Source organism: Meriones unguiculatus, chromosome 7, assembly GCF_030254825.1.
Source record: "Meriones unguiculatus strain TT.TT164.6M chromosome 7, Bangor_MerUng_6.1, whole genome shotgun sequence".
In the NCBI taxonomy this organism is placed as follows: Eukaryota; Metazoa; Chordata; class Mammalia; order Rodentia; family Muridae; genus Meriones; species Meriones unguiculatus.
In genome coordinates, this window is record NC_083355.1 from 46,597,861 (window position 1) to 46,622,550 (window position 24,690).

The 24,690-nt window shown below is 42.4% G+C and overlaps 1 protein-coding gene across 2 annotated transcripts in view; it reads right to left on the reverse strand.

The window, feature by feature from the left end:
• Positions 1-24,690, reverse strand: part of Zzef1 (zinc finger ZZ-type and EF-hand domain containing 1) — a 122,973-nt gene that overhangs the window by 31,051 nt on the left and 67,232 nt on the right. For both annotated transcript variants that reach the window (XM_060387367.1, XM_060387366.1), the window contains exons 28-39: positions 22,902-22,995; positions 21,527-21,989; positions 20,200-20,364; positions 17,162-17,281; positions 16,503-16,664; positions 13,250-13,379; positions 10,993-11,131; positions 9,287-9,452; positions 8,266-8,528; positions 7,008-7,177; positions 4,354-4,504; positions 2,581-2,720 (exon numbers count right to left, since the gene is read on the reverse strand). In XM_060387367.1, the coding sequence (XP_060243350.1) occupies positions 2,581-2,720; positions 4,354-4,504; positions 7,008-7,177; positions 8,266-8,528; positions 9,287-9,452; positions 10,993-11,131; positions 13,250-13,379; positions 16,503-16,664; positions 17,162-17,281; positions 20,200-20,364; positions 21,527-21,989; positions 22,902-22,995 (2,163 nt within the window). The remainder of the gene's footprint in view (positions 1-2,580; positions 2,721-4,353; positions 4,505-7,007; positions 7,178-8,265; positions 8,529-9,286; positions 9,453-10,992; positions 11,132-13,249; positions 13,380-16,502; positions 16,665-17,161; positions 17,282-20,199; positions 20,365-21,526; positions 21,990-22,901; positions 22,996-24,690) is intronic.

Consider the following 24,690-nt stretch of genomic DNA (forward strand, 5'->3'; position numbering starts at 1 on the left):
TTTCACAGAACTAAAAATATCTAAAAGTCAGACTTTTCATCACAGGCCCCCTCCAACCCACCAATGCCAAGGAAGTAACAACTATTAACAGCTGGATGGACACTTTGTCAACCCTTCTCCATGCACATTTATAGGTAACACATGTAAATTATTTTGCCTTCCTTCCTTCCTCCCTCCCTCCTTCCCTTCTTTCCTTTCATATGTATGACGTATGTATGTGCATGTACCATGGCACACTGGGAGACCAAGGGGAAATCTCCAGTGTGGTCTTTGCCTTTCACCTTGTTGGAGACAGGATCTCTGTCTTTTTCTGTGATGTCAGGCTAGCTTGCCTATGGGCCTCGGGGGATTTTTCTGATTCTACCTTAGACCATCTCCCCATGAAGAGACACATGTTCCTGTATCTAGCTTTAAGTGGGTTCTGGGGATTCAAACTCAGGTCCTCATGCTTGCACGGTAAGTACTTGACCCACCAAGTCATCTTCTCAGGTTTATTTGTCTTTCTTTAAATATTGTCTGCATTTTACTTGGCTTCTAATGCTTTAGTATTACAAATGCCATTTAAAAAACAGCTGACCACATACATTTATAGACACTTATACCATTTATTATTTTCTACAGGAAAAAATACAGAAAACCAGAGAACCCTTTCAGAAATTGTGAGTTAGTATGATGAGTGTGTGATTCAAGATGGTACTGTATCCATACTAAGAAAACAAACAACTGAAGTACCAAACCCTCTTAGCAATACAAACTGAATCTCAGGAAGGCCTTCCCTTCGAGAATGGGCTGACAGAGCTGCTGGAGTCCACGAAAACCAAGGACAGTGTGAGAGAGGGGCTGGTGTGGTGTGGGCTGCAAGCTTCCTGTAACGGGGACCTAGGGCCTGGCATGAAGACAGACATGGTGAGGACCTACCAAGGTTGGGGAAGCCGCAGTGCGGAGTCCAAAGAGGAAGAGCACAACATTCTTCCAAAAATGGTGGCTGTGATAGTAGGCTGATCAAATAAGTAATTATACCAAGGGTCATGGGACCCAGGACTTCGTGTTAAAAGATCAGAGGTGCAAATACTAAAAAGAGAAAACTGAAGACATCTTGTGCTGCCAGGTATGAACTGCAGAGACTGCTATAAACTCACAATCCGTTCTCTTGGTCTCTGGATGCCTCTGCTGAGAGGGCATACACTGGCTCTCCTACCATGACTGACTCATGCATCAGCTTCAGTTCCCACAAAGTGATTTTTTCCAGTCTAAGCATCTTTTGGCAATAAACTGCTTTAAAAAATGTCCTTGGACTCAGAGATATGAGGATTAAACCTTGGGTTGCAGGGATATATCCCTTCTCTAGAGCTATGCAAACTTGGAGAAAATTGTTTCCACAGTTTGCTAAGTTTGTCTGATTCTTAACCATGAGGAAAAAAAAATACTGCTAAAAATGTCAACTATTCCTAAATTAATAGTCAATGCCATTCCAATGAAAATAATCCATCAAATCTTAAAGTTTGACAGGGGCTTGATTAAAAAATGATACTAAAATTCACATAAAATATGCATATAGGAAGAGCCCAGAAAATTATAAAGGAGAACACTAAGGACTTTGAAGATATCAATATTATGAAAGTTACCAGGACAGGGCTGGCAGAAGGCTTGTGGTTAAGAGCACTCACTGCTCCTGCAGAGATAACACGGGGTTCAGTTTCCACAACCCAAATCAGGCAGCTCACAGCTGGCTCTTAACTCCATATAAACTCATGTGGGCGCACTCACGCACACACACGCGCGCGACCACACACACACTCACACACACACAGACACTACACTACAAAAAATTAGATCTGAAAGAAAGGAAGTCAAAGTAAGGTAAGTAAACTAAAGGGGACCAAATAAGCATGTCCTCTGAACCCAACACATTCTTAAATACTGAATTTTACAAAAAAGCTGCAAGTTGCATTCTAGGAATAACTGGGAAAATCTGTACCTAGGCTCTGCTCTGAGCCAGATAAAATTATTCTGCCAGTGTTAAATTGTTGTCAGTTTAATTAAAATTTCTTTAATACACTCTCACTCTGTAGTCCAGTGTGGCTTGAATTCCTCACTTCATGCCTACAAAGTACTGGAACTACAGGTGTGAGCCACCAGGCCTGAATGTTTTAATATGGCAACAACATGGTACTTAAAAGATCACCCTTTTAGAAGAACTGAGGATGAAGTGTCTATAAGCTTTCAATTTATTTTTTCATCTTCAGGAAAAGTGTAACAAATATATAAATAAGCAGAGATAAAATAACATTAACAACTAATAAATCTAGGTGAAGATTTTTCATTCACGGCACTTTCAAATTTTCAATGAGGTTAAAAACTTTCAAAATAAAAACATAAAAAGGTAATTATAAGGATTAAAAACAGCCAACCACACTTATAGAAAATATAAGTTCAAAGAAGAAAGTAATTTTAATGAAATCACCCTCCCTCAGGACACAGAGCTGTTTACAGCAGTTTGTTTCTGCTTACACCTTAACACCACTCTTTTCTGTGAATACCAACCATACACAAAGAAAGCAAACATTGCCTGCCTCTTACCGACTTGATGGGAGGTAACATGGCTGCCAGCAATCCCAGAATCCTCTTCTGCGAACACTCTGCAAACACTTGCTCAGGGTTTGGAGTAATTGCCTTCTCTTGTACTGGTGTCTGAGATGACAGTTCTGGATGTTCAGCATCTGTGTGGGAAAAGAGCACTTTTAGATTTTGCTGGGCTCTATATGTACAAGGCAACTAAACCACAACACTGCCCCTGTCCTATAGAAGGAAGCCAGAACTGCAATAACATACTGTTAAAGCCAGGCATGGAAATGCATGCTTGTAACCCTAGCACTTGACAGGTGTATAATCAAGACTGAGGCCAGCCTGGGCTACACAGCAAGACTTTGTTTCAAAGAGGACAAAGGGGCTGGAGAGTTGACTCAGGGGTTCAGAACACTGGCTGCTCTTCCAGAGGACCTAGATTTGGTCCCAGTCTCCACAGAGTGGCTCACAACTACCTGTAACTCGAGTTTCCGGAGACCTGACTCCTTCTCTGGCCTCTGCCTATACACACTTGGTGCACAGATATACATGTAGACAAAACACCTATACATATACAAGAAAAATATTTTTTAAAACAACAAGAAAGCCCAGAACAATAGCAAACTCTATTGCTAAACACATTTTACACAACTGCCTTCTCAAGGAAGCCTCCCTGCTCCCTAATTAAATAGGCAGCTGTTTTCCCTTATCTCCCATTCTCTAACCCTGCTCTTAAACTCCATGCTCTCTAGCATTTGATTACCCTTTAACATTCTGTGTTTGTGTTTGCTGCTTATCATCTGCCCTTCTGATTTTTGACTTTTTTCTGATATACTTCACGCATCTAGTAATGTCCCAGAACATGGGATATTTGACAGACACTTGCTGCCTATGAATCAGAATGCTGATTCTCAGGGGAATCTGACTCTGGTGGACAGTGAGGGCTCGGCATTATGTGGGGTGTCTACTGCTTCTGAGAGCTGGCCTTAAAGATGGTTCGGAATATACTCATTCCCCTTCTATTACAGAACAGCCAATGGGCCAGACCCTGACTCTCTCGACTGCCTGAAGCACCTCCTCCAACCCAGCACTGCTGTGCCAGTCCTCTAAAACTGCAGTCCTGATCCCACCACTGCTATCCTCTGGCAGGCTGAGGCCTGAATGTCACAAGCATGCAGCAGAGCACAGTAGCTCTTCTGTGCAATCTTCCAGTGCTCGCTCTGGCCCTGCACTCCTGGCATGGGGCTTCTCCTGTTCTGGAACCTACAAAGAAGCCTTTGCTCACAGGACTTTCTGCCTGAATGTCAGTCTTTACTACATATTCTGGCACATTCAAGGTCCCTTACATCTCTTCCTTACATGGCTTTGTACAGCTACAATCTGTTCAAGATCCCAATCAGTGTTAACACTCGTCACCCTTTTCCTGGGGCCAGAATCACAGGCCACTTCAAATGACAGTTATTTGTACCTCTATCTGAAACCTTCCTGGACTGTGAGCTCCAGTAGGACAGAGGCCATGTGTCCCTCTGCCTGTGCTAGGTTCCACCCCTGGAATCCAGCATGGTGCTCAACAAAGAGAAGGTACTTGGTTTACATGGAAGAGCCATGTGTTTACATGGACTAGGTAAGCTGAAGTAAGGTATGGATGATGCAAAGTTACCAGCCAAAGCTGAACAGATAGATAAACCTTAGTTACTGGACAATTTCAAATTGTATGCAACAGTGTAGGCATGATGACATGTGTACTTGGAAAGGAAGGAGGTGGAGTTAATAAGGCATGTTTCTGACCTGGAGGTCCTGGAGGCATTTGAGCACCTGCGGGTGAATCTGAAACATGGGTCTGGCATGAAGGGTCCTTCATTAAGGAAAGACCTTCACTTGCTGTTTTCTTCTGCTTGTCATCCAAATGTTTGCCTTCCTTATCTGCAGTTCTCTTTCCCTAAAAACGGGGGGAAATGTAATAGAACACAACAATATACTCCATATACTGTACACAATTTTATCATTACCTAGTCTTCCACAAAATTTCGAAAGATGCCATTAATTTCTTAGAATAAACCAGTACTCTAAAATGATGCTTCTTGCATCACATCCCCATGAACATCTTTGAAGTGCTGTCAGAGTTTCGAGGTCACATAAGTGGTGGCTCATAGGAAATCTTCTAGGAAAACAATAAAGTTGTTGACATCCTTCTAATCAATACAGTTATCATCTTTATCATCTTTCTTTTTTGGTAGAAAAAAAAAACCAAAACTCAGGCAGGGAGATGCCCCACAGTACTTGCCATGTAAGCATGAGGACCTAAGTTTGGATCTCTAGCAGCCTCTTTAAGAAGTCAGGTGTGGTGGGGAGTCCCTGTAATCCTAACTTGAGAGGAAGCAGGGACAGGAGGATCCCTGGAGCTAACTGGCTGAACTGGTGCTTCAGGTTCATGGAGAGAACCTGCCTCCAAAAACAAGGTAGAGAGTGACAGAAAAGACAGCCGATGTTGACTTCTGGCTTTCACACACATGCACATACACATAAAAATGTACACATGCATACAGCATACACACTCATAGAAAAACCAAACAAAATTTTTTATTTGTAATAAGAAAAATATTATATCTGCTATTATTTTTCATGCCATTAGAAAGATAAGGTTACAACAAATCTACAAATAACACTGTTTCTATTGCTACAGAAGCAGGTATTTTCTTGATGTAGAAATGAATATTCTAAGGGTGTAAGACAAGAGTTGTGAGCTCAGTGGGTAGGAGACCTTGGAGTACGAGCCCGAGGACGAAGCAGATAGAAATCCCAGCACTCATATAGAAGCCTGGATGTGGCCACAGATGGGTCATGCCTATGACTGCTGTCGGCGGGAGAGGCAGAGGATTGCTGAGCTGTTGACCACATCAGTTCCAGGATCAGTGAGAGACTGTTTCCAAGAAATATGGCAGAGAGTAACAGAACAGTGCACCCAGTGTCCTCTTCTGACACGGAAATTACTGGGCACATGATCTAAGCACTTTACATGTTTCTTTCAAGTGTGGACAGTACAAAACTGCTGTGAATGTTTTGGTTTATGATACGTAAACATGTTTTTGTTAAAACCCCCAAATTGGGGATTTTAGTTTGTTTAGACACTCAAGCAAATCTTGGTTTTCCCAGGTGGAACTAGTTAGTTCTGAGAACTTTCAGGGGTAGAAATATGACAGCGTAGAGGAAGAAGGCGCAGCTGCTTGGAGGAGGACTGCTTGCTGCTGGTTTGTCCTGCTGCTGCATTTGCTGTTTGCTCATTACCTGAACTTCTAGATTTCTGGACTGATATTGGTCTTGCCTCCAAAGGAATCCTACGACCCTACCCAGCAGGAAGTAGCAGAGAGAATTCCACCCCCTGTCTTCACTAACCTTCTTATCCCTTCTACCCAGTGTTGGGTGTTGGGGGATTGGAAGGGAGGTAGAAGCACTTAATAACCCTAAATAAAGTAGGTTTGTTAAAAAAAAAAAAAATCAGTCAACACAAAACTCTTACAATAATCCTGTATTACAGGTACTGTTATTATCACTCCATTTTACAGAATGCACCTATACCTATACACACACACACACACACACGAGAGAGAGAGAGAGACAGAGACAGAAACAGACACACATACACAGAGAAAACACAAAAGCCAAATAAAAGGAGCTGCCACTGGCTAAACATGAAAGCGATCTAAACATTGAAGTAAATAAAATATTTAGATCTTAGCAAATAAAAAAAATCTAGTCCATTTTTGTGTAAAGAAATGAAAATATTGATAGATGGAAACCACAATGCTGTGAGCAGCCAGCTACAAGATGCTGAGGGCTCACAAATACAGACATCCCCAGGCGCAGAGGTGAGGACTGCTGCCCCTCCTCGTGCACGGTAACCTGTGGCAGCTCAAGGGTTGCATGATGAAGAGGTTTGTAGGCTGCAGCTGGGAGACAGGAAGCTTGACATTATCCTGACCTGGTATCTAAATGAAGTACAATAGAAAACCAGTGGCTCCTGCAGCAAGGGTGGAGGTGTTTACAGGATAGGCTCAAGCTCTAAAGGCACACTTCTACAAAAATAATCTTTTACTTTATTTAGTTATTTATCTTAGTTTAAATTTACAAAAATCTTTATGTGTGTGTCACCAACAAATACATGCTTTTTCTGTCTATATACCTCTCTCTCTCTCTCTCTCATATATATATACCTATCTATAAACCAAGGTTTAAAGACCAAGGTTTTTCTGTCTGTACACCTACCTATACACTATGGTGTCTACCTGTTAAAACAAACAGTAAACATTTGGTATCATCTGTTTGTTGGCTGAATATAAGCAAAGCCACATAACTCATGTAGTAACGTCCCTGCTAAGTGCCTTCTTATGTGACTGGCTCCGTGAACACAAGCTGTGACCCCATGGTGAAGACACACTACTTACACTGCAGGGCACACACAGGCCAGTATCCACTGGCTCCTCATCAAGCTGGGCTGTTTTCTTCTCTAGCTGATCCTCTGATGCTTGGATGGACATTGTGGCTGGAGGGGCTTGGTTTTCTGAGGTAGAGTCACCATCTGGCAATACACCAAGAAGAGCTAGAGCTTTAAGACCTGGAAGGGGAAGAAACAAGAAAATGGTTAAATGTTCACAGCAAGGGATATCTCTGGCAAGTGTCACAAAGAGCTTGACCACTGTAGAGAAACGGATGGCTGATGGGGGTTGCCCAGACCACACAGCAGTAGCCCTAGCAGCTGACATGCATTCCACATCTGATCTCAAATGGGAAGGGCAGGCAGCAACAGAAACCACACGTTAAGCACAATCAAACACTGAAGATATAACAGGAAACATTTTTTTGATAGTGTCAAGCAATTAAGTTTTTTTTGTTTTGTTTTGTTTTGTTTTGAGACAGGGTCTCACTATGTATCTCTGGCTTGCCTGGAACTTGCTATATAGACCATGTGGCCTTGAATTTACAGAGCTGCCAGAGATCTAAACTTAAAGATATGCACTACATCTGGCTGGCAACTAGATTTTATCCCCAGTGGCAGATAGAGACATCATTCACCTTCCCCCTAAGGCAAGTCTGATCCCCTGATGTTAGTTAGGATGGGCTCTACTATCTGAGAGAAACTTGGATGTCTCAGAAGTTTAACCTTTACATTGCTGTTTCACTAATCCCCTTATTTTGAGACAGGGCCTCTGTCGCCCTCTCTAGCCTCCTGCTGACCTGCCTGAGAACTAGGATTCAGGTGTGCATGATCACACCCAGAAGCACCATTTTATTTGTATGCAGCTATCATCTAGAATACAAGAACACATGGATTTGCACTACAGGTTTAAAAAAAAATCATGGACTTTTGAGCAAAGTGAGAGATTCAAACATGACAGATACATGGACTTCCAGAGTTTTCTAGAGTTTTGATTATGAATGCTGCATTGCACCATCAGGGAAACACTTGGACAAACTAAATGCTACTTTATGGCAATAGTTCTCTCAAGAGAAGCTGGAACTTAAATTCCAGAATAGGCTGAATCCCTTCTGTGAACTACCTCTGAGTCAAGCATGGTAATTTATGGATCCCTGGGCTTTGCCTCCAACATCCAGCAGAGGCTGGGCCTGGGGTCCTGCTTAAGGAGTAGTCACCTCTGCCCTGGTGGGCCTTTGTCAGACAGTCCTTACTTAAGGAGTAGTCACCTTTGCCCTGGTGGGCCTTCATCAGACAGTCCCCAACCAGCTGCATGCACTGGCTCCGCAGGGTGGCAGCATTGCTGCGGGCCTGGGGGTCCAGCTGCTCTCCATCCACATGCTCTGTACTGGTCAGGTGTGCACTGTAGAGAGCCAGGGCAGCAAAGAGCAGCCAGGAGTAGTTGTGGATATAGGGCTGGATGAGCCTCTGCCGGTCACTGATCCGGATGGTCACCATTGGGTGGGCTGTGATGCTGTGGGTTGGCAAATGGCTGCAGAGACATGACAGAATATCAACCTCCCCAAAGAAATGAACAAGCACAAACACTGGGCATATTACACTAGCACTCCACAACCTAAAACCTACACACGAAACCATGCCAAGGAAGAGCTTAGGGAAAACTCGGGAAGTGTGCACTGAACTTTGGCAATGCAAGGTGATGCCCTTAATTTAAAAGGATGAATTACAAGGTATAGGAAAGAAACGACTTAGGTTTAAAATATGCTTTAAATACTTTAAGGTAAATGAAAGGGGTGAAGCAAGCACATACGATGCCATCTCCCCATCTGTGAACCCAAGCACACACGCTGCGCTGCACTACTCTCTTCTTCTGAATATGTTAAAAATGTTACAGTAATAAACCTTTCTCTAGTAAGGAAGGGGCCGAAAGATGGTACAGAAAGTAAAAGCATTTACCACACCTGGTGACCTAAGTTTAATTTCCAGAACCCCCAGAGAGGAGAAAAGAGAGAAATGACTCCACAAAACTGTCTTCGGACCTCCACACATACGTCATGTGCACACGCGCACACGCACACGTACACATTTACATTCCCCACCTCCTAATAATAATACAAATTTCTAAAAGTAAGGAAGTCTAGGAGGACAGCCCGGTGTAGAATACTTGCCTAGCATTTGCGGTGTCTTACGTTCAATCCCTAGCACCACAGGAATAGCAAGATGACAACCCCTTTTAAGTAAAGAAATGTACCCCAACCAGTCATGGCGGTGGCAGGGCATCTGACATACCCATAGGAGTATTTCTTTGCTGCATAGCATCCATAGCAAAGATCAAAGTCATCACATACATTGCAATTCATTCTCCGGCCTATGATTAAACCCTGGCAGTGGTCACAGGTAAACTCCATGTTGACCATTTCATGATCATCTCCATGGCCTTCAGGCTTCACTCCACCTGGAGAAAAACCAGCAGTGTAAGACAGATGGGGTAGAGGACCTGCACACGAATGCTAGCAAACTGATCCCAGCACCCCAGCCATTTCTCATTTACTACTCCAGAAGACCAGAATGACCTGGTAGCTATTGAGTTTATTAATGATATTCTCAGCACAGAAAACTTTAGCAATGGTCCAGCTGGCTGATCTCCATTCTACAGTGTCACAGTCAGCTCAAATAGATGACAAATTCTACCATAACTGCTTTTGGGAGAAATAGGTCCATGCCACTTTGTGAGCTATCTCCCACACTCCACCTCTGACAGAGGTTATACACCTACTGGCATGTTCCTATGGAGAGCTGAGGAGTGATCAAGTTTGTGTTTTTGCTTTCTCACTGCAAAATTATAGCTGAAAACAGATTTCAGAACCTAGACCCGGTGAGTTAGAGAATGAGATATGAACAAGACAGGCTGCTCTGAGCTCACTGTAAGTTCCTGCTCAATACTCCTCACAGGTGGCTACTTCTGTTCCCAGTGCTGAAAACCTAATGTAGGCCAAATACCCTTGTGAATAGTCTCCAAAAGGAGAAGAGCACAGACAGTCTTTCCTGAGCATAGCTTTGATCACAGTAACATCCTAGCAATAAACCCTCCCTGCTGCCTTCAAACTATTTAATTCCTTAGCTTAGCATCTCAGGGTCCCACAACCTGGACCCTACCTGTCTTAGTCAAACAGTCAGTTAGACAGTCCAGTGTGTCTGTCTAAAGTCACTGAAAGTGCTCCTCCCTTTGCCCCTGAGCTTGCTCTGCTCTTGATGGCAATGCTATCTTCGGTTTCTAACAAAGCTTACCAAGAAAGCAAGTCTTGCAGAGGTCCATGTCACTGCATTGCAGACACCGGTAGCGATGCCAGGGGGCAATCTCATCGCACCCATCACAAGAGATGTCACCTAGCTCAAACTTCCTTCAAGGACCAATTCTTACCCTATCTCCTCCACAAGGCTTCTCTGTAGAATGCATTGTACTTCCAAAATTTCCCAGAAATACTCTGCATGCATTTATAAAGCATATGCATTCATTATGTGGATATGTTTGGTCTCTCCTGCTAGATTGTGTTTCCAGGGCAGGAACTGTCTTTTACTGCTGGACTTTAAATACTCATGTCCCTACAATGTTCAAAACTGCAGATGAGCTCTGCTCTAGCACCATGAGTCAATTATATTGAAACATGTTTCAAGTTTATTTTTCTTGTACATTTATTTTGCTTTTTGGAAACACTATATGATTCAGAAGCAAAGTTTCTTACAAACTTATCTGAGCCTGTATTCATTGGTCCTGAGAGTTTATCAAGTGTCTCCCCAGCAGGATGGGAGAGGGACGGATATCAGATAGGAGCAGTGGAGGTCATCATTGAGTTGAGGAAGATGACTCCAACTTGTCGATCAATCAGTGGCTACCACTGGACAATGTCTCTAATCAGCATAAGAGTTTTAAAATTGCAACATCATAGAGAGCAGAAACAACTGTTACTCCTGCATGGGATCATCCTGAAGCTTACCAAGAAAGCAAGTCTTGCAGAGGTCCATGTCGCTGCATTGCAGACACCGGTAGCGATGCCAGGGGGCAATCTCATCGCACCCATCACAAGAGATGTCCACGTTTAACAGGTCACAGTAGCGAGCAATAAACATGTGCATCTGTAAGGTGAAATGAACACAATTAGCTAACAGACTTTCTATTGCAGCCACTGTTCATTAATCAATTTATTCTCCCAAGCTTAGCAGCAGGTGCTAGGATTTGAAGTTAGATAAGTAAGTACACATTTGGGAACATCACAGATACTATCAAAGGTATTGGAAGGGTCAAGATAGGTTTTTCCAAGGATGACAATTCCTCAGTTAAGACCAAGAACAAACAGACGGTAACGGGGAGGAGATAAAGGTGACAGGCATGTCAGACAGAAGGAACAGCAAAGTCTACAGAAGCTTTGCTCCTGCAAAAAGGGAGCATGGCGGCGTGGCCTGGGGATGTAGTTGAGTGTGTGAGCACTTGACTAAGCAGGTACAAGGCACTGAAGAAAAAAAAAAAAAAAAAGACTTTTTTTTTGGCATACTTTAAAAAAAGAGGTATTTTTATTTATTCTTATTTATGTGCATGTGTGTGTGCCTGTATATGTGTATGCTACATGTTCATGTGTGCCTGCAGAAGTAAGCACGGAATTCCCTACAGCTAGTTTCCTACAGGCAGTTGTGAGCCACTTGACATGCATGACTAAGAGCCAAACTTGGGTTCTTTGAAAGAGCAGCAAGTACCCTTAACCTAAACTACCTCTCTACAGGGCTTTTGAAATTGCCAATAATCTAGTACGTATAATAGATTAGAGAGGAGAATAACCAGGAGAAGTTAGAAAAGTAAACTCCAAGGAGTCTAAAATACTAGAGTTTAAAAACAGTTTTTAACAGAAAAGTAATGGCTACAGATTTAGGCATTCTGAAGGTTCCTTGGTTGCACAACAAAGGATGGATTAATAGGAACAAGTCAAGGGTCAGGGGAGCTGACTGTGATTCAGTTGTTCAAGTAACTCTGTGGTGGTAATGAGGGCAGGGACTATGTTGTGAACAGGAGAGGGAAAGCAGGCAGATTGGAGAAGTATTAAGGTGGCAGAGTGAGAAGGTTTGGTGACCAAATTAATAAAGCAATGGTCAAGAATGGCATCCAGATGTTTGGCTTTGGTATTTGTCAGACAATAGCAAAGAAGACTCTTGATTCTGGCACATTAAAATCACAGTACTTAGGAGACTGAGGCAGGAAGACTGCAAGTTTGGGGCCAGCCTGGACCTCTCTATAAACAAACAAACAAACAAACAATACTATGCCTTCTCCTCAGATCATATGAATCTTTCATCTTTAACTACCTAACTAGCTAGCCACACAATTAGCCAATAGACTTTCTATTACCTAGCTAAGAGAACTAATTTTCTTTCTGGGAACAGATAGTTAGGGACTGTTAAGTGAGCAAGCTATGAGCATACTGAAAAGTACTTGGTGGTTATAGGGCAGTTTATTTTAAGGTCTGCATATGAGAAAGTCAGAAAGTCACTGTGTGGTAGTAGATGATATGTTGTAGCAGAGGAAATCTGCCAGGTCACCTGAGCCCTACAGGAAACTCTTCGTTCAGATGTTAACTTACAAGACAGAAGTCACAAGTCCTAGTTGGTGTATTCCTCTGAAGCACCACAAAGGTATAATGAACAGAGTGGCTGGCAAAGAGAAGGTGCTTAATATGAGGAAAATTAGTGACTTCAAGGAAGCAGATGCCTGACAGATGTAGTAGTGACAGACAGGAGACCGCACTGTTGCTGAGAGCAAAGAATGCTTCTTACAATACCCAAGGCCCTGCTGGCGAGTAGACACTGCAGCCCTCCACTGCATGGCCATTTAATGCTCACATGATAAACAGCTGTTTCCAAGCTCCCCAATTGGCAGCCTTGTAACTGGAATGTGCTTGCCATTGTGAAGATGGTGTGCTAGCCCCATCTTCACTGTGAACAGTCCAAACTCCTCAGCAATTCCATTTCTTACTCAGTTAATACACTGGCACCTTATAATGTTCATGAGTCTTATGAGACACTCTACTGTGAGCCTAGTTCTACAGAATTAGGCCACTGTGGTGGGTCACATCAGGATGAAGACCAGACAGAAGTCCCACATATTCCCAGAGCCCCTAGGGGACATCATCCAAGCACACCCCAGGGATGCCCTCCTCTCCAAACTCCTGGCAAGTCACCCAGATTGCTCTAGCTGAGAGGTCTTACTTTCCTCTGCTTCTCTGGATCCTCTTGGGCTATTTTTTCATACCAGGCCTCAAACATGCCATCCTGACACTCATCCATCCACTCTGAGTTCTGCTTGGCATCAGCGAGCTCATCTTCTTCACTCCACTGGCTGAAAGATGTAATAAGAGAAAAGCATGCTTCTTACAATATCCAAGGCTGTGCCAGTTAGCAGATTCTGTACTTAATAGACTGGGCATTTTGAAATGATAGAAAACGTTTTTCGGGGCTGGAGAGATGGCTCAGAGGTTAAGAGCACTGGCTGCTCTTCCAGAGGTCCTGAGTTCAATCCCCAGCAACCACATGGTGGCTCATAAGCCATCTGAAATGAAATCTGGTGCCCTCTTCTGGCATACAGGCGTACATGCAAACAATATTATACATAATAAATAAATCTTAAAAAAAAAAAAAGAAAACGTTTTTCAAAGCCTCAGGGTTTATCAGCTATTTGATGGATTTATACTCAGAAAACAGAAAAAAGTCCTTACTGAGTAGGGCAAATCTATCACATGCCAGGTACTGGGGTCAAAAAGGTAACTAAAAAAAGTTCAGCTGGGAATAGTGGCACACGCTGGGCAGGTGGATCTCTGTGAGTTAGAGGCCAGCCTGGACTATAGAGTGAGTTGCAATCTAGTTAGGGCTACACAGTGAGATCTTGTCTCAATAACAATAGCAACAATAACAGTAATAGTAATAATGTTTGGGTTGAGGATTAGCCTGGTTAGTAGACTGAATGAAGCCTTGGGCTTGATCTCCAGCACATCATAAATGTCACAAGCCCAAGCCTGTAATCTTAGGCAGGGGGATCAGAAGTTTGAGGCCAGTTTTGGCTATACAGAATGTCTAAGGCCAGCTTGAACTAAACACAACTTTGTTTAAAATAAATTCAGTAATGACATGGTTAGAATACCATAGTGGAATCAACATGAAGAAGGGGTCAGGAGATCTGTGACTTCAGCTCTACCCACTAGTTGCTATGAGACCTTGACACATCAGTCACCTTCTGTATCTGTGGCCTCCACATCTCTGGACTCAGGCAACACCATGTCAAAGCTATCTTTTAAAAAACTGTCTCTGGGGGCTGGGCAGTGGTGGCACCCACCTTTAATTCCAGCACTCGGGAGGCAGAGACAGGCAGATCTCTGAGTTCAAGGCCATCCTGGTCTACAGAGTGATTCCAGGACAGCCAGAGCTACACAGAGAAACTCTCTCTTGAAAAAGCAAAACAAACAAACAAAAATTGTCTCTAGGGATGACTCAGAGGTTAAGAGCACTTGCTGCTCTTTCAAAGAACTGGAGTTCAGTTCCCACATCAGCAGCTCACAAATGCTTGTTACTCCTATTCCAGGGGGATCCATATCTCTGATCTCTGAGATCACCTGTACTCACATGCACATACCCACATGGAGACACATGCACATATACATAATTAAAAATAAAATAAATCTTTTAAAAATTGCCTGTATTGAACATGTGTAGATCCTTGTGTCATTATTCTCTAAGTAACACAATGTAAGAGCTGTTTACCAAGTATTTACAGTGATTCATACAGCATCACAAAGTCACCTGGAGATGTTTCAGTGTATACAAGAGGATGTGTGTGTGGGTTATTGAGGACCTGAAGCATCTTGTTTGTATGGGCGAGGCCTTGGAATCAGTCCAGCAAGGAACAGGAACACAGGAGCAAAGACGACTAAATGGTACCTTGCCTTGCTCCTGATTCCTCACTTCAAATCAAAGGTTTTAGGCGGGAAACTTCATGAGTGCTTCTCATGAAAAGTTAGAAATCTCCACCAGTTTCAGTTTACAGTTTGCTTTAGCAATGAGAATTTAAATTTAAGCTCGAGAAACAGCTTAGTGGTTAAGAGTAATTGCTGTTCTTCAAGGTTATCAAGTTCAGTTACTAGCACCCACATCAGGTGGCTCACAACCACCATTTTAGCTCTGGGAGATCAGACATACTCTTCCGGCATCCGATGGCACCACAAATATACACAGACATACACATATAAATAAAAGTAATCCTAAAACAAAATTTAAATACAAAAAGATCTGCTAGCTAACAAAAGCAAAACAAGCACTCATTCATCCATCCAACCACTCATCTATTCGTTCCAACTCAATGGTTTCAGGCCTGCTTGCTCTTACACAGCCTTGGGCTAGTGTTGAGGGACTGGTGTGAAAGGTGTGCTCCCTCTCTTTTCCGGGACTGTATGGTGCTGGCACAGACAAGGCTTGTTTAGGCTGATAGACAGCTACAGAAGCAACTGTCACCAGTGCTGTGTTTTCCTTGTGTGCCCTCTGACGGCAGGTCAAGGGCTACAGACAGCTTTATTTACTGAGGTACCTAGGTGGCCCAAGGAGACAGCTTTGACCTCCTTTCTCTCAGAACAACTTTTCTGAGAGGGAAAACAGGTGAGTGCTGTCTATTCACTCATGTCCCAATTCCCCTTTTAATGCCTGCTCTTTTGTTCTCCTCTCCACACAAAGTAAATGGAGAGGTTAAATGGGCTTGAGCAGGTAGAGCCACATGGGTCAAAAATGGAATGAAGAACCAAGCCTACGTCTGCTCAGAAGCATATAATACTGCCATGTTCTTAAGACCCACCCTCTCAATACTTGTTTAAATTCATATTAAAATATTGTCTCAATAAACTCCCAACTTCATTTTGTAACAAACCCAAAACTTATTAAAGAAAACATTGCATAGTATTTCTTTTAATCACAAATTCCAGTCAAATTTCCCATGATTGGGGAAATAGCAGGGGCCAGTCAGACCCCAAGGGACATGGTTGAGCCTCACCCTGGGAAAGGTCCCTTCTTGATTATGGTGTCTCCCCTGCCAGGTAAGTAATGCACACTCATGTACAGCCTAAGCCCTTGTAATGTTCAAGACACTATAGTGGCCAATAGCACACAAGTGTAAAAATTAAAATAAATAAACAAAAATTTTAAAAAGGATTCTCCAATTCCACAGGCTCTTAGGACGCCCCAAAATAAAGACAATTCTTCATCTTCCGAGTTCATAACATGACTGCTGCTAATTTACCCACTGTGTGCCAGGTACTCTTCTAGACACTCAGAAATGGAACCTATGCATTCTCCACAAGGTCACCCAGCTCTCCTGTGGCAAAGTCAGGATCTACTACAGACTTGGCTGCTGACCCCACTCCCTTGACCCCACCCTGCCCATGCTCCTACTCTAGAACAGCAGAGAGCAGGGCTGCGTTCTTACCTGATGGCACTGTCATGGATACTGATATTTTCTTGTGACATGTTCATGAGGAGCTCTGGTAATTGAATGTCAATAAAGAAGGCAAGATCACTGGGTTCCCAGCCCATGTCCAAAAGATGAAGCAGAGCTGTCTGAACACAGGATAAAGCAGGGAGCAGAGACCTACAGAGACCATACAGGTGACAGTTATCTAAGCTACCCACTGACAACAGGGACAGTCTAAGTTGGCAGCCTGATTTGGTACTAATTTATAAGGAAGAATTCTACAAAAAAATCCTTAGAAGCTTAAAAAACAAACAAGCAAAAACCCTAACAACTCTGAGAGGTGGAAAGTGAGTCTGGCAACACGGGGGCGTCTACAAAGCCACCACTGAAGACACCAACATTAGCGTCACTCTCTAAATTAGCCAAGGCCATGCAGTTACAGAAGACTGATTTAAGGTTTGTGTCTGAACGACTCACTACACAGGAGACAAGAGCCTGCTTTGTACCCATGTTTTAATCTACAGATAATATATCAGACACTGACGATAACAGGCTATAAGTGATATCTGTGCTTAATTTTGTGCTTTTCTGGATTTTCAATATCAAATACATATTTCATTTATAATCAGAAAAAAAACACGTTTTCCCTCAAGAAATGTAAAGGCAACCCATACCTGTCATTTATGCTACTAAATCCTTTAATTGCTTTGACCAAAAACAGAACAAGTTGATAGTAAGTGTCTCGGATTTCTTTGTGTAGATCAGCACCACAACCTTCCAAGTGTCCAAAGTAACTAGAAACGGAGGAAACCACCACCTTAGTATCCAAGACAACTTCAATTCATTAATCTTTATTTCTTACACAACAGCCAAGCAGCACCCAGCTGAACAAAGCAGCACGGAAACTGGATTAAGAAAAGGCAGGATGACTTTTGAGTGAAAGCCCAGTTGGGTCAAGAGAGAAGAAGCCCGTATGGAGATGATAACTACTCATCATTTGTTGTTGTTGTTAATCAAAGCACTCATCCCTTATTCATGAGTGTGTCATGCCATGCCATGCGTTCCATAAGTTACTTCATTTAGTCCTCTCCACACCAACACTGCCCCAATCTGTTCTTCCTTTATTGATGACTTTCAGTAAACCCCCCCCTTTTTTTTTGAGGTGTTGGTGGTGTTGCTGTATAGTCTTGGCTATCCTGGAACTCCCTGTGTAGATCAGGCCTAGAACTCACAGAGATCCACTTGCCTACGCATCTCTGCATTCTGGTTGACTGGCTTTTCACACCTTAATACTTGGCACCTAAGTGACTTCAACATCCATAGGAATGATGCCTTCATTTCTCCCTATTCTTTATCCTCTTTACTGCTAAGGATTTTTAATTCCATTTCCTTAACTAACCTTGCCGTCAGGTGAAGACTGCCTTCAGAACACGCTCCTTTACCTACAATCTCTTGACCTGCTCTACTGTTGACTTCCATACAGCCTTTTTCAATCCCAGTCCAGAAAAGCATCAACTATGTCCATCATACTGTCTCTCTGCTCTCTTCTCAGCTTGGATTCCACAGCCCATCACCATATTCCCATGTCAGCAAACACCAGCTCCCTGGCCTTTTTCTCTTTCTATGACAATTTCTCTTGCATAAGGAATCTCATATTATTCCAAAAGAGCTGAATGTAGGTGGAAGGAACATTATACAATTGAGCTGACTAATGCCACTTTAAATTAATAACTGTCAGGTTTTTTTTCTTTCTCTTTAAAAATACTTTTTTAGACTGGCCATGGTGGCATACACCTTTAATCTCAGCACCCCAGAGACAGAGATAAGAGGATCTCTGTGAGTTTAAGGCTAGCCTGGTCTACACAGCAAGTTTCAGAACAGCCAGGACTAAAAAGAGACTATATCTCAAATAATAAGCAAAACATTTTATTTATTTTTAATTTCGTGCATATGAGTATTTTGCCTCCATGTATGCATGTGTAAGATGTATGTACCTGGTGCCCACAGAGGACAGAAGAGAGTACTGGATCCCCTAGAACTGGAGTTATCCCCTAGAACTGATCCCCTAGAATAGAGATCAGCCACCATATGGGTACTGGAAGCTAAACTCATATCCTCAGCAAGAACAAGTACTCTTACTGTCCAGGCCAACTTTCTAGCCACTAACTCTTTTTTTGGAGACAAAGTCTAGCACAGTTCATTCTGGTCTCAGTCTCAAAACAATCCTCCTATGTCTGCCTCCTGAGTGCAGGAGACACCACCACACCCAACTTACAAATATGATTCTTTAAAAAGCATTTAGCAGACTGGCTATCTGTTTTCATCTCTACTTAAAGCCTTCCTTTCTTTCTTAAATGGTCACTACCATCTCTACCTCATCTCACTGAAGAATCTGCTCATGTCTTATTTTAACAACAAAATGATCACATAGGAATCCCTCATCTTTATACCACTCCATCTACTAGCCAACTTGTATCTGTGCTGAAGCACTGGAATGTCCTGCTTTACCTGCTAACACTGACAACACTTCCCCTATCTTTGCTGACTCATCTCTTCCAGCACTAGGCTCCAGTATCTTCACAGCCTGCATCAGTCTCTTCAGGACCCGCTGGGCTCAGAATTTTTAGCTTTGTTGGTCTCCTATGGGGTTCCTGTCCCCTCAATGTCCTTTCATACCCTTTCTTTCAGTGATGTGACATGTGACACCATCCACATAGCTGCTCCAAACAATATCTAAGACTTTCTTTCCCCATGTTTCCAATATCTTTCATTCATATTCTCTATCTTACACAATTCCATTTCCTAAATAAATCCTGGATGACTTCCCCTTATTTTTCAAACTTCTCCCTGGTCCAAACCATCATTTCTTGCCTGTATCACTCCAACAATCCCCTAACTGCTTTTCTGATTTTCTCACTTGCCTGCAGAGCACCCAGAGGCATCTTTTAACAAATGTACACCCACTGTGCTCCTCCTTCGGGGCTTCAACATCTCCCAACATTTCCCACCTGCAACCCTGTATAAAATGTAAACACCCTGCCTCCTGCTGATTTGGCCCACCCACTTTCCCCTCTCACTCAGCCATGTTCTTTCTCCCTGTCCCTTGACCTGATCCCACAAAGAGTTTCTTCTGCCCTTGCACTCTTTGCCAGTTTCAGAAGGTCATTCACCTCTTAGTTTACATGCCTTGTCCTTGGTCTACTTTCTTGACCATCCAAATTGTGCCAATGTACATGGAGTCACCACACACTGTATCAACAATCAGAGACTGTCTCATTATTTATTTTGAATATTTTCTCTTATTTCCCAGGCTCTATTAGAAAGAGGCCTTACCTGTCTTATCACTTTTGTGTATATAATTTTTAGAAAGGTATTTGGCATAGCAGAAAAAAAAATTTTGTTGAGAAAGGTCATAGTCATTACTGTAAATGAACGCCGCACTTAGCACACAGCTTCTAGAAGCCTTATGACAGTGTGGTACATGAGGAGCACAAGTCTTACTGTCAGGTACATAAGAGGAATAATCACATTCGTGATTCTTACTCAAAGGATATAACCCATTTTTTTTTCTTGAGATGAGAGAGCATGTTAACCAAAAACGTAAATTTGTATCATATATGACATTTATGCAGTTATCAATACAGAGGCCAATTAGGATTCTTATAAAATGGCCTCTGCTTGCTTTTCTGACATATCTGTTACTTGTACTTACTTTGTAAAATCTTTCTGGCAGGTCAGAAGTTCCAGTAGGAAAAGTATATATGGTGGATGGAAGCAGTGAGGCTGCCCAAGTGATTCTGTACAATACTGAATTATCCTCAGGACTTCAAGAATGCTCTGTGCTTGGGCTTTCCGCAAAGAGAGAACCTTCACAACACTGGAGACAGAGTTCATGTCAGGAATGCCCAGAAAACAAACCCTTGACCCATATTCAGAAGCCACATAAACAAAAGTCAGTCCTCTTGTGAGGACTGGAAGTGTTAGTGTGAGTGCTACCTGTGGTTAACACTCAGCCCCACAAACCACTGTGTGCCAACTGTGCTGAAGCTCAGCACTTTTATCTTTTTAAATAAATAGTTAAAAAAGGAACTCTGGTATCTTTATTTCACTAAGGAGGCAACGCTTTAATGCTTAGGGCAGGAAATTCTTCACTGAGATAGGCCTAAGGACAAATAACTTTGTCTAAAAATATCAAGTCCTAAATTTCTCCCCTAAAATATGAAAGAATTTTGAGTGGTATTGTCTTTTAAAAGCCAGGTGTGGTAGCTTATGCCTCCAATACCAGTACTGAAGAAACTGAGGCAGGGAGATTGCTCTAAGTTCCTGGTTAGCCTAGGCTACAGAGTAAAATTTGTCTTAAACAACCAGAAAAAGAAAAGAAAAAGGAGGAGAAAACCGAAAGAGAAGAGAGGAAAGAGAAGAAATGCTTCCATTTTTAAAAATCCATGCAAACATTACTGAGTTTATATTATACAGTAAAGTATACAATTTGTTTTATTTTGGGCTCAAGGTCTATCTACATAGCCCTGGCCGTCCAGGAACTCACAGTGGTCTGCCTGCCTTTGTCACCCAAGCGCTGGGATTAAGGGGGGCACCAAGATGCACAGCTACAGTTTTCCCTAGGTCAAGGTCTGGTCCTCCGCTTCTTGTGCTGTGCCTCCCAAGTGCAGGGGTTGCAGATATACCACCACACAGAGACTGACACAGTGCAGAGCTTTGTCATGCTGGGTGAGCACTCTACCAACTGAGCTATAAAACAGACCATATTGTATCAGTCTTAATATTTCTTCAAGGAGAGAGAGAAAAAGAAAACCCACCAAGTTTTTTTTTTTTTATCCTGAATATTCTAAAACAAGTCTGTATGTTCCCTAAGAATTATTGGTTCATTTTATTTAAAAAATTTTTATGTACTCTATTTTGATTATACTCTTTTCCTTGCCCCTTGTTTGTTAGTTTTAAACATGAGCCTCAAGCCTTTGACTAGACTGGGCACCTACAGCTGGAAAAGGGAAAGTGCTGGGAGTAGATAACTGACTGACCTCTCATATGAGAGTGACTGATCCTTAATGAAGTCCATGACGTCCTTCAGCACTGGGTACTTCTCCTTGATGGTGGGGACTGGCTTGGTCTCCTCCATGGATCTGAAAGAGAGTAGCCGGAGCCGCCCTCGGCTGAAGGGAGGCCTCCGGCTGGGTGTGGACGGCGATGAGGGCTCTTCAGCTGTGCACACTTCTGCAGCAGAGGGGCCGCTGCTGGGCGCTAGCTTCGGCTGCATCTCCATGCCAGGACTCTTGTCACCTGCAGTTGGGGTGGCTGCTTCTGTATGGGATGCTGAAGCCTGGAAATGCTCTTCCACCACAGAACTGGTCCTCTGGCGTCTGTCAAGTGGCTGGAGATGATCAGTTTCATCAACAGGCATCAACTTGTCATAGTTTCCTTTTGAACTTTTGTTCATATGCAGAAATTTCAGTAATAAGAGACTTTTCTGAATACATTCTTTTGCTAAATGAAAACAAATGAAGCAAAACAAGAAAAAGTCAAAATTAAACTTACAATCTACTTTTAGGGGAAAATATCTACTTAAACTTTATGATTTATGTCAAGGAAAGTCGTAACGAGTGCTGTAACATGCATCTACTGGCAGGACCAAATTGGGTCTTATCTCACTGCACAAATCAGGACCTTTCCATGAATGTAGTGTACTTTCTAAAGTGTTAAAGAAATGCTAGTTTCAAACACATGGGGCTAGTGTAGAAGGACCTTGCCACGTGCCCAATACTCAGCCTCAATAATTAACAACTCACAGGCAATCTGCTCCTCTACTCCCTTCTCCCTGGTAGTTTCCACACAGCGTCCAGGCACTGTATAATCATCATAAATATTTTATAAAACTAGGGCTTTTAAATACAGTACAACCAGCTGGAGAGATGGCTCAGTGCATACTGTTGAGAGTGCATACTGTTTTTGCAGAGGATTAGAGCTGACTTTGAGACCCACATCAGATACCTTACAACTTCCTGTAAGTCTAGTTCCAGAGGACCTGACATACCTTGCACTCATGTGCACATACCCACACACAGATGCACATATATACACCTTATTTTTAAAAACCTTTAAAAGTATCACAACCATAACAGCATTTTTAAAATTAATAGTAGTTCTGTCATTTTCATGACAAGTCAATGTGCACACACTTTAAAAACATAACAAGATATAGCTCAAAAAGGACTTGATGCTTCGCTTGAAGCATGTGGGTAAACAATAACTCATCTCTAGCATTTGTTCCATTTCTTTTCTTACTTCCTTAGGTCAATACAGCTCAATTAAGACAACCTGGAAGACAGAGTTCCTGCTTCCCAGATTCTAACAGGAGACCCCGTGGCCCAGCCATGGTAGCTGTTACCGTACACTCACCCAGGCTCTCGGGGTTCACCTCTGTAGCTTCCAGACCACGTTTTTCTTCTGCCTCCCTCCCCAGGTTCAGCAGGGACTTCTGCTTCATCTCTAACTGGGGAGATGACAGGAGCCACACAATTAAGCTGTCAGACAGAGTAGCAAGTGCAGCCATGGAAAATTACCTCACAGGTATGTGGTACTGAGACAGTGGAGGACGTCATAGCTATCACCCAGCATGGATATAGCCCTGAGCTGTTTTTGTTTGTCCTGGGTGTCTTTGAAGGAAAGAAAACCCTCTTCACTATGTGGTGTCTGAAAGAAGTCTGTACTAGACACCATTGAGCTATGGACTAAAGAACCATAGCTCAATGACAGAGCACTTATCTTGCAGATGTGAGGTCCTAGGTTCAATCCCCAGACCTCATAACTAAGCAAACAAATAACTAGGCTGATTGCTAGACTATAAACAAATAAACAGACTAGACTGCTGTCAGAGGAACCTTTCTTTAAAGGTAGAGATCTAGGAAAATAGGGTTTTGGTAAAGTCACATATCTAACTTACTGCAAAGGTCAGAATCTGAAGCGTATTCTACCCGGAATACAAGGACACTCCCGAGGGGTGGACTCTTCCAGACAAGGGTGTTGAGGAACAGCCCCAGCAATGGTCACAGCATGAGTCACAATGCTGAGAGTTGAAACGGGGGTGCATATCTAATGTATGGCTAAGGTCTGAAAGGAGAAGAACTGCACCTCGTCCAGCTGCCAGCAGTCCTAGGCTGTACTAGAAGCATAATCTACAACACACCTAGTCACTGGTTCTTCACACAGAACCATTTGTGGAGCTGACTTCTCAGATACTCTTTGCCTTCCATTTAGTTAGGAGGGATTTGTTTCCTCTGTAGATACTCTTGATTCTCCTACTTTCTTTTGTTTTAATTACATGTTTAAAAGACAAATTGTCAGAGTCAGTTCTCTCTTCTCCCAGGAACAGAACTTAGCTTGCCAGCAAGTCATCTTGCCAGATCCATACCACACTATATTTATTATTATTATTATTATTTTGGCAATACTGAGGCTTGAACCTAAGGCCCTGCACACATTAGGCAAGTTCTCTGCCACTAAGCCACACCCCCAGATAATTCTCCTCATACCATTCTGGTGACCATGCCTTTTAGTTTTATTTGAGAGACTCTTTTTACCTTGGTCTCTACCAGGTCAATATATTTGAGGCATTAGCCATGTTCTAACCCTTGTAGAGTCTGTCCACAATTGTCTATTCCTGGATAAATCCATATTTTCAAAAGAACTATTATAAATGACTTGAGATTGTCTCTATCTCTGCTTGAGATTTTAGATTACTTTCTTCACTGAATTATCCAGCTAGATATCTCAGATAATGATTCCTAAGCTCAACATCCCTTCTAACTCCCACAGCCAAGATCACTTTTCCTATCCTGGACAACACTTCCACTATCTTCCTACAAGGAAGTTGTGACTGACCTAATCAACTCCTTCCATTCATCAATCACAGCCATCATGAAGTCTTCTTCATTATTTTATGTCAATGGCAGAAGCCATCCTTAACTACTGAAATTAATCTCCAGCTTTCAATTTTATTACCTATTCTCTATCTGGTTATTTGAAAACTCTTCTCAGTTACTATACAATATTTGAGATACATGCAGATATATTAAGAATAATACTACTAGTGTATAGGTAGTCATCGTCATGCCTAAGGTATAAAAACAATTCTCTTCAATTTAGGTTTTTTGCTTTTTACACACTTGTATAATTTCATTATGTATTT